The sequence below is a fragment of the Trichosurus vulpecula genome, chromosome 3 (genome assembly GCF_011100635.1).
Source record: "Trichosurus vulpecula isolate mTriVul1 chromosome 3, mTriVul1.pri, whole genome shotgun sequence".
Taxonomy (NCBI): Eukaryota; Metazoa; Chordata; class Mammalia; order Diprotodontia; family Phalangeridae; genus Trichosurus; species Trichosurus vulpecula.
In genome coordinates, this window is record NC_050575.1 from 86,955,339 (window position 1) to 86,966,400 (window position 11,062).

General features: G+C 40.1%; 1 protein-coding gene across 1 annotated transcript; it reads left to right on the forward strand.

Annotated features, from left to right (window-relative positions):
* Nucleotides 1-2,130: 2,130 nt before the first annotated feature.
* LOC118842116 (F-actin-capping protein subunit beta isoforms 1 and 2-like) lies at nucleotides 2,131-2,855 on the forward strand. The gene has a single exon (XM_036749749.1). The coding sequence runs from the start codon at nucleotides 2,154-2,156 to the stop codon at nucleotides 2,853-2,855; it is 702 nt and encodes a 233-aa protein (XP_036605644.1). The 5' UTR covers nucleotides 2,131-2,153.
* Nucleotides 2,856-11,062: the final 8,207 nt, after the last annotated feature.

Sequence of the window (11,062 nt, forward strand, 5' to 3'; positions counted from 1 at the left end):
GTCCTATCTCTATTGTCTCCACCCAGCACATGGTCTTACATTCATCAAGGGCTTAATATTTGCTGAATTAAATTATATTCCTAAATAGATGACTAGGATATCACTTGGAAATCCTATTAACAGGTCCTGTCTTGCTATATTAATGTATTAATGTTACACAAAAATGAAGGATCACTCAATGTATCAAAAAACAAAACAAAACAAAAAACCTCACCAACCCTCAGTGTCATTGTTAGGATTATGGCAAATACTTGATTTAGGTTTAATTCTGATCTTGTAAAGAAGTAGTAGCCTGGAGTGATGTATGCTGAGCATACCAAATAGATGAAGTCCTACAGTTCTTCCATCCCTGCAGTCTGAGGCAGGCAGGTCATTGATTCTGATTCTTACAGTATAATCTACCTCAGTGATTATCTCTGTGGTACTATTGGCCCTTCCTAGCTCCAGCACAGACACCAGGCTAACCAATGAAATGTGGAAGAAGAAAAATGTCTACTAATCACTCAGAACTGTCAGATCAGCCTTGAATCCTTACTGTTAAAAACAATGTGTTGCTCCAAAGAAGTGTGCTGCCCACACAAATCCAATCTGGATTCTATTTTTAGTAGCCATCAGTATTTTCACCTGATTTCCATAACTGCCCAGTTCTGTCCCCAGTGTGGCTCTACAGAGGATTGCCACCCAAGAAGAGGCAGAGTAGATGGTTTGCAAATCTTATACTTGGTGTGTAAGGTGAAGTGTTTACAAGATAAGTTAATTCCTCTGGTGTTTAGTGCCTTAGGTTTGGTAATTACATTTCCTTATTCACTTTAGCCAAGAGGATGCAGCTGAACCTTACATTGCACCAGGAATTCTTCATCTTTTTTTGTGTGTGTCAAGGACCTCTTTGTCAGTTTGGTCAAAATCTATGGGACCCCTTCTCAGAATAATGTTTAAAGATTTAAAAAATATTTAAATATATTAAAATTCACAAGATTACAAAGGAAACCAATTATATTGAAATACAGTAATCATAATACTTAAAAAAAGTTCAGGGATCCCAAGTTAAGAACAGTAGGATTAGTCAGTCAATAAAACATTACTGGGGTGTCTGGGACGTTCAGGGAAGGACTAGCACCTCTGGTGTGAGGTTATGCTGAGCGCTTTTCCAGGCTGTTCATCCACCTTCCATGTCTACCTGGCACTCAAGTCTCACCCATGGCTCCAAGAAGCTGTAAAATGAATAGTGACCACATCCTGGTAAACCCTCTTGGCAGATGCCTAAACCAGGTTGAAGGTAACCAATAGGCCTCAAATCCATCAGTATGTTGGGGGATATCTACCCCAAGCATATAAAGACTTCCCCTTTGGAATGGCCATGAAGGCAGCTGAAGCAGGGGCTGTGAAGCATTTAGAGCTTGGTCACACATTGAAGACACCAAGGTCATCCACTGTATCCTGGGTCATTGCCAGCCATCTTGACGTTTGTCTTGCCACTGGACTTCGGTGGCTCTGGAAGAGCGAATGAAGCTAATGACTTGGTGCTTCACGTAAATCCAATTCACTCATGAGTCAAGATATCACCCCATGATGTCGTTGGTCTTCTTCAAAAATGAAGGACAAACAAACATTAGGCATTTACTGTGTACCAGGCATTGTGCTAAGCCTGGAGACAGAAAATATGAAAAAGGAAGACAGTACTGTCTTAAAGGAGCTTACGAACTAATGGGGGAAGGCCATACATAGAAGGAAGCTGGGGGGCGGGGGGAGCTGGAGAAAGTACAAATCAGATAAGTCCCAAAATATTGCAGCCATGTGAGAAATGAGGCAATGTTCTAAGCTGAAGTTCTTCTTTAAATGGAAATTTTGGAGTTCATGGCCCCGAAGTGGTGATGAGGTGGGGTACCAGGGCTGATGGGAGCTTGCAGGATGATGAGGGTTTCTGAATAATGAGCTTTCTGAAGCATGGTGGAAAAGTCAGATAAGTCCCAGAGAAGTAGCGCTGCCCATAAGTAAAGAGGAGAATCTAGAGCTGGAATGAACTTTAGAGAACATTTAGTCCCTTCCCCACCCAATTTTACAAATAAGAAAATGAGGCTGCCCCGCTGCCGCCTCTGCTGCCGGAGGAGTCAGACACAGCGGGACCGACCGGGACTGGAAGTGGGGCCACCGCCATGAGTGACCAGCAGTTGGATTGTGCCTTGGACTTAATGAGGCGCCTGCCTCCTCAGCAGATCGAGAAGAACCTCTGTGACTTGATTGACTTGGTCCCCAGCCTGTGTGAAGATCTTCTGTCCTCTATCGATCAACCCTTGAAAATTGTCAGAGATAAGGTGGTGGGAAAGGACTATCTTTTATGTGACTACAACAGAGACGGAGATTCCTATAGGTCACCTTGGAGCAACAGGTATGACCTTCCATTGGAAGATGGGGCCATGCCATCCGCTCGCCTGCGTAAGCTGGAGGTAGAAGCCAACAATGCCTTTGACCAGTACCGAGACCTGTATTTTGAAGGTGGTGTCTCCTCTGTCTACCTCTGGGATCTGGATCATGGCTTTGCAGGAGTGATCCTCATTAAGAAGGCTGGCGATGGATCAAAGAAGATCAAAGGCTGTTGGGATTCCATCCATGTGGTGGAAGTTCAGGAGAAATCCAGCGGCCGCACTGCCTATTACAAGCTGACCAATAAATCAGGCTCTGGCACCATGAACCTCGGAGGCAGCCTCACTAGACAGATGGAGAAAGATGAAACCGTGTGTGATTCCTCCCCACACATAGCCAACATTGGACGCCTGGTAGAGGATATGGAAAATAAAATCAGAAGTACGCTGAATGAGATCTACTTTGGGAAAACAAAGGACATTGTCAACAAATAAGAAAATGAGTCTAATGAGAGAAAGTGACTTGTTCACACATCTGATCATTCATAACTGAGCCTGGATTCAAATGTGGGTCTTGTGGACTCCAAATACAGTATTCTTTTCATTATACCTCATAACAATATGCCCTTTTCCCCTGCCTAATACATTCATACAATAATCTCTTTCATAAATTCAGATATCATATGTTAGGTTCCTGAAAGGGAAAGTCACCTCTAAAGCCTAAGACCCCCAGATGTTTCTATATTTGCTCTTCAATGCTCAGGTGACATTATTACTGCTTTAGAACAACCCAGGGAAGCCTGGCCCCCTGAATTGGGCACAGACTTCCATGAAGCTGGCCAAGAAAAGAAACAAAGAAATGCCTCAGTCTGTGGGTCACAGGCTTTCATTCAGGTCTTAATTCAGTGGGAGTAGGAAGGCAATGCTGAAAGACATTCACTGTTTTCTAACTCGCTCAACCCTTGATGATCAGATCCCCATATAGAGAGGGGCTCCCTCCCTTTCGTTTACCAACTCTCCTGAACACTAAACTTGTTACTAAGCCCTTCCCTCACTTTAAGGCCAGTAGGACTACCCACATTTATTTCCATCCCAACTTCATCTCCAACCACCCAATTGCCCCTAAGATCCTATCCTCTCCTTTTGTAGAGGAGAGGAGAGAAACTCCACATCACGATCTACTGGTAGCAACAGCCCTAAGGAAGAATTGTGACTTGTCTACCCTTCATCCCCACAGCCAGCCCTACCCTTTCTTGAGGTTAAATGAAGATGGGTATGCAGGGCAAATTAAGCGGAGCAGAGGAGACATATCAGAATAAGTAATGAGAGAAAGCAGAAGACAAATCAGGGAGGGCAGTCAACTAGATGGTCAGTCTAATGAACCTTAAAACGAACCTCTGACATTCTGTGGTCTGTGATGATTTTTGTCTGGGAAGAAGTGGATGTCTGTACATGGATGTACAAGAATTAATGATAATGTGAATACGAATGGTTTGGTGATCTCTATTCTTGAAGATTTTTAAAAAGAGCCTGGATGACAAACAACAATCCGGCAGAAGAGATTTATGCTTCCAGTAGGAATTGTGCTTGCTAGCCTTTGAGCTGCCAACTCTAGGTCATTTCTAAGAAACTCTTCAGCTTTAAATTCTGTGATTGAATCTTCGTGACTTAGGTTCTTCTAATAGATAATGTAACCAAATTTATATAAACATCTGTTAATGCATTTTATCTTGTATGCCAACTAATGGATTTTAACATAATTGTATTATGTTCTACATGTTTGTTTTACTTCATAATACATGGTAACACAATGATTTCCAAGCTTTTGGAGGTTAGGCTCTGGTTTGTAAGTCTGAGTTGCTGAGACTAAAAAATCAGGCAGAGATGTGGCAATCTTATGGGAAAATTAATTGTGCTGGATGAAATTAGATGGAGCAGGGATATATAGATAAAGCATATAATGGGAATAAGTACAAAGAATAAATGAATATGAAGGATGATGTTTTTATTTTGCCATTTTAGCAGGGCCTAAATATTCTATTTTTTTTTTTTTGCTATCATCCTTTCTTCTAATTCTTGGAAGTTTCTTATTTCTTTCATGCTGCAAACTACCTACCTGCAATTTCAGCCCAGAGTTTACTTCCTTTGTGTTGTGTTGCCATCTCTAGGGTCGTCTTTTAAAATGCAATTGCCCTTGGGAAAGCCAACATTAAGTTACTAACATCTTACAGTAAATGAATATCATGATCCTTTAATGGCAAGAGATATCTAGGGGCCCCTTGAGAAAACTGGGTGTCTGGAGAGGGCTGTCTCAGATAATGGAAGTTTAAGCACAGTGGATGCTTACTTCACAGTTTTACTTGGGGCCAGACCTGTGACCTGATGTTGAAGGGTGGATCAGAGAATCACCAGGTCATCTTTTGTTCTTCTATATCGTCCAGCTGCAGCGTTCAATACAGGTATATAGAACCCAGGAAAGCTGGACCTGAAGAGTGGGGCCAGCCTTTCCACCCAGTACAAAGCCTCTATTTGCAGCTTTTAAGACAGCCATCCATAATGGTGAAATAAAGACCCCAAATATTTTCACCTGGGGTGGAGGAGAGAGATAAGGAAGCCAAATGAAAGGTGCACAGGCATCTGATCTCTTTTAACTGAGAAATAACTGTTCACCTTTCATAAGGATATTGCAGACAATGTCCATGTTTTTTGTCTTGTCATTGTTAGACCTTGGATATATGTGTATATATGTATACATATAGACAGTTTAACTTATTTTTAAATTTTTTATTGATGTATTTTATTTTTACATTAAAACATTTCCAGATGACACTCCCTCCTTGAGAGATCTCTTGTAACAAAGTAAAATGATTAAAACTAACAATACTGTGGCCTCAGCTGAAAGTACACGCAAGCACTCCACATTTGTAGTGCCTCCGCATTTTAAAAAATTGTTTTTTAATTAACCGAAAGTTATTCTTTCTCTCTACCCTCCTCTATACCACTGGCAGTGGTGGGGGAGTAGGAGGGAGGAGAAAAAACTAAAAATAAGTTCCCTGTAACAAATATGCATAATCAAGCAAACAAATTCCCTTGATATATATTCTATCCCATATATATGTGTGTCTCATTTTGCATTCTAAATTTATCACTTCTCTATAAGGACTTAGATAGTGTGTTTCATGACCAAACAAGGGATAGAGAGGATCACAAGATAAAAACAGTTAATTTTGATTACATAAAATTTAAATTTTTTTCCACAAACAAATCCAATGAAGAATAATGGTGTTGGGGGTGGGGGTGGATCTTTACAACAAGTGTTTCTGATAAAGGGCTCATTTCCAAGACATAAAAGGATCTGATTTACATTTATAAGAATAAGAGCCATTGTCCAGCCGATAAATTACCTAAAGATATGAACAGATAGTTCTCTAAAAAAGATATGAAAAATGCTCCAAATCACTAGTAATTACAGAAGTGCAAATTAAAACAATTCAGAGATTCCACTTTATAACCATCAGATTGGCAAAAATGGCAAAAAGGGAAAGTGATAACCATTAGAGTGGGAAAATGGGCACATTGAGACACCGTTGGTAGACTTGGAGATGGATGTAACTATTTGGGAGAGCAATTTGTAAATGTATGTAAAAAATTACTAGGTAGTGCATGCCCTTTGACCCAGCTATGCCACTGATAAACTTATGCCCAAGAGAGGTCAAAAGAAACAGTAAAAGATTCTGTATGTACACAGACATTTATAGGAGCTCTTTACTGTGGTGGCAAAAAACTGGAAGCTAAAAGGATGCCCATCAATTGAGGAAAGGGTGAATAAGTGAAAGTAATATCAATGTGATGGAAATCTATTGTGCTGGAAGAACTTATTAAAAGAAAAAAAAAGATGGTTTTAGAGAAACCTGGGAAGATTTGTAAGAAATGATCCAGAGTGAAGGGAGAAGAACCAGAACAATTTATACTATAATATCAATATTATAAAAATGAACAATTTTGAAGACTTTTATAAACTAATGAAGAATAAAGGAGTATCTTATTTATAGTGAATCTTTTTTATTCAGAATGAAAATTTCTGATTGGAGTTATTGTAATGAGGTGACAATTGGGCATTTGATTTGTAAAACATTAATTGAATAAATTCAAAATATTCTGAATTTTGTTCCATTTTATGCATTGTACTTATAGATAAGAGGCAGCTAGATGACTCAGTAGATAGAGCACTGGGCCTGCAATCAGGAGGATATGAGTTCAAATCCAGCCTCAGACACTTATTAGCTGTGTGACCCTAGGCAAGTCACTTAACCTCTCTTTGCTTTAATCCATTGGAAAAGGAAAATGGCAAACCACTCCATTGTCTTTGCTGAGAAAACCCCATGGTCAGAGTTGGACACACTGAACAACAAACTTGTAGATAGGATTTTGTGAATAACAGCTAGAAAATTCTGTGCAAACAAAGAAAGGGGGATGTGAATAAGAGAGGGAAAATGACTTGGATTTACTAGGGGAAAAATCTAGAGCTCTTTCTAGTCATGATTTATGATCATCACACACAAACTATCAGCTCTTTCTTCTTCGACCTGTTTTCTATATTGTGCTACTTAGAGGCTCATGTATTTGAAGTACTCAAAAGACATTAAATAATACAAGTATCTAAGACATATGTAACACCTGGACTTCTTATATTTGATTCCCAAACTCTCCTCCATACTAACTATGTGACCTTGGGCAAATCACTCCCCCTCTCAGCGGCTCAGTTTCCTCCCTGCTAAAAGAAGGATGTTGATGCTTGTATTGTCTTCACCACCATGTGGTTGGTAAAACCAAAGCAGAAAATGTTTGTGACAGGTTTGTATATATGTGAGCAGTTATTATTAAAACACAGTTAGTTTGAACAGGTAGGTCCTTTTGCTTGATTTTTCTAGCTTTCATTTAGAGAGCCCGATTCACTTTTTTGAATGCTAGAAGCAATCCAAAGTATTTTGCATTGCAGCAATCTAGCTTTCATAATTTCATTTGCTATCACTTTTTTTTAAAAAAAAAACAAGGATTATCTTATTTGTTCTGTTTCTTATCAGTCTGTTCTTCCACCTCGTTTAAAAAAAATCATTCTATTTCTGGTTTTACCAACAACGTGTCCTATTGTCTTTGTTCCAATTATTTTGACCATCTCCCCTAACAAATAGCCCATTGTTCTCACCCTCTTGCTTCCTTATTGCTATCAGTTATTACGTATTGCTGGTGCTGCCAGCATACAGTTTGCCACTGAGCAACACACAGGCCAAACAAACAAGAGGAAAAAGTATAAAACTTATCCTGGAAGGTTTGCAACCTGAGTGAAGTCGATCGAGTTGTAGACACCAAAACACTGGTGGGGTAAGTATTTCAACCTCCCCTTCTCTCTTTCCCTTTTCTAACTGGCTTTCAGACACGCCCTCCCACAGAAAGTAAGCTTCTTATAACTACTCTGATCATAACTCACATTTCTACAGCATTTTAAGGTTTACAAAGTACTTTCCTCCCAACCTTTGAAGTAAGTAGTTGAAGAATTATTATCACTTTTATAGATGAGAAAACTGAGCTTCAATAAACTAATCACCTGGCTATTGGGGGCAGAACCCAGTCATCTGATGTCAGGTCAAATACTCTTCCCACTACACCACAATGCCTATCCTAAGAATATAATATGATATTCCAACCAAAAGCATTTGGGAAAGTGCTGGCCTCAAGTGTGTACCCATTGCCACACTCAGCCATCTTCCCAACAAGGTTGGTCCAGAATAGGACAGTTAATGGAAGATGTGAGTTGCCTCGGGCAGCCTTACTTATCAGGCTGAGGAAAAGAGTTTGGACTGGTTTCTAGGTGGTGAAGCAAATAAAACATCAGGCCTGGAGTCTGCAAGATTTGAGTTCAAATCCGGCCACAGACTCTAGCTGTGTGGCCCTGAGAAAGTAATTTAACCCTTATTTGCCCCAGTTCGTCATCTGTAAAATGGGGACACACTGGAAAACCACTTTAGTATCTTTGCCAAGAAAACTCCGTGGACAAAGTCTATGGGGTCATGTACAGTTGGATACCACTGAATGAATGGATAACAACTAAAAAAGTTAACCCGGTCTATGAGGTGGTAACCTCTTTTAAGGTGGTTAAAATTTACCCTGTACTAAACAAGATACTAAATAAAGGTGGATTCTGGAGCGCCAAACCGAAGTCAGCAAATAAATATTCATGTACAAGCCATTTTTGGACATGGCCAATATGGGAATTTGTTTTACTTGACTATGCTTACTTGTTATAAGGCTTTTGTTTTTCTTTTTTTATCTCCCTCCACAGTGGGCAGGGGGAAATAAAAGGGAGAATAGGTAAATGCTTGATAACTGAAAAACAAAAAAAAATTTTAAACCATTTTAGAAACCATCCCTAGGGACACAAAGGTAAAAACACGTCATCCTTTGCTGCTTGAGAGCCTATCAGATAAGGCCAAACAGAAGTCAAAAGACCTTCTGGAGTTGGTCAGGAACAGATTGGATGAATGAATGAAAACACATGTATTAATCACTTATGTTCCAGGCACTCTGCTAAATTCTAGGGATACTAAAAACAAGAAAGTTAGGTAGTCCCTGCTTTTAAGAGGATTATATTCTAAGAGAAGACAATAGTAAAGGAGATACAGAATTGCAAAGGGAGGAGGGGGTAGCATAGTTTGGAAATGTCCAGGAAGTGGTGTGGTAGTCTGGTTCTTGGCAAGCTAAGGTATAAAAACTCACCTATCAGAGGCCTGGGTGCAAAGGGCAGATTCTGAGTTCCTGGGGAAGAGTTGCAGGTCTCGGGGTGCAGGTGGCAGATTTTGGAAATGGCTAGGAAGTAAAGTTTTGAAACTTGTCATAATGTGTACTGCCATGCCCATGACTGTCCTCAGAATTGTCCTAACCTGTTAAGAAGAGACAATAACACCTTTTTTGGCCCATCTTTCCCAAATAATTCCACAGATTGTTATAATACCAAACATTTTATAGAGATGGCATTATATACTAATATTATAGATATAGATATAGGTAGGCAGCTAGATGGCGACATAGTACACAGAGTGCTGGGCCCAGAATCAGGAAAACCTGAGTTCAAATTTGACCTCAGACACTTACTAGCTGTGTGACCCTGGGCAAGTCACTTAACCCTGTTTGCCTCAGTTTCCCCACCTGTAAAATGAGCTGGAGAAAGAAATGGCAAACCATTCTAGTATCTTTGCCAAGAAAACCCCAAATGGGATCATGAAGAATTGGACATGACTGAAAACAACTGAACGACACCCCACTTCCACCCCCTCCCCATGTCTACACACACACACACACACACACACACACACACACACAGCATTGGATTGGCAGTCAGGAAATCTTGGTTCAAATTTTAGATCCACCATCAATTTTCTGTATGACATTGGTAAAAGTCACTTAACCTCTATGGGCCGCATTGAGGGTGTGTGTGTGTGTGTGTGTGTGTGTGTGTGTGTGTGTGTATTAGATGACCTCAAAACTTTAAAATTGTGTGATTTAAGAGGGGTTTGAAAGAAAAACAGCACTCAAAAGAGTTGTGAGAATCTGGATATTGTGTCCTAGGACAGACAGGAGGTGTGAGGAGGCCATTAATGTCAAATGCATCAGAGATGTCAAGGAGAATTAGGACAGAGACAAAGCTCTGGGATTTATCAGCAAAGAAGCTACTGTCACATAAGAATTATGTTACTTTGGGGCAGCTAGGTGGCTCAGTGAGTAGAGTGCCAGTCCAGGACCTGAGTTCGAATGTAGCCTCAGATATCTGACACACTAGCTGTGTGCCCTTGGGCAAGTCACTTAACCCCAATTGCCCTGACTTCACCGCTCAAAAAAAAAAGAATTATGTTACTTTGTATTTATTTCCTTCAAGGCTCAGCTCAAGTGCTCCCTCATCCAAGAGGTCGTTTTGTAATTCCCCCACCGGATTGTTAAGGTCCTCCCCCCTCAAATTACTTTGTATTGTTTGGTCTATATTTCATTTATCTGTAACATGGCATTTCCTGCCAGTGGAGTGTAAGTTTTTCTGTCCTTTACCACAGGAAGTCCTTTTCTTAGTTTTTTTGTCACTTAGCATGGTGCCCAGCACATGGGATACACTTAATAAATGCCTGTTAAATGAGTGAAAGAACGGCTGAATACATTACCTTCATACAAAATGTTCGCTCAGTTCCAAGTACTTGGATTGGACAGTATTTCACAGTCCTTAGATCTGCTACTTTTAACTGGGGGAAAAACTTTTAAAATACGGAAATTTTCTTATGGTCATGAGAGGAAAGAGGGAGAAAAGAGATCCTCTGCTAGTATAAAATGGAGGGGGGAGGGGGGGTTTAGTGCTATGACTGTTAACATTAATATCTTACATAAATCACCTGATGCAATCCCCTAATGCTGTTTGATTCCACGAAAGCATTTTTGTTCTCTTCATTTATCTTCTTCTTGGTAGTATGCTCTCAAATACGATAAATGGTGCCATTGGAAGGGCTGGAAAGGTCACTACTATACAGTATTCCTCAAGAATCCTTTGCACGCATTGATGAAATTATCTTTCTTTGTCAGTATTAAATATCATTGGCAGCTCTTCTCCCATCCAGGAGTCAATACCAAGTTTGCAATGGCTTTCTAATAGCCAGCTTCATGGATAT

Excerpts from the sequence above, each read along its gene's own strand:
- LOC118842116 (XM_036749749.1), top strand. The coding sequence starts at position 2,154 with ATGAGTGACCAGCAGTTGGATTGTGCCTTGGACTTAATGAGGCGCCTG.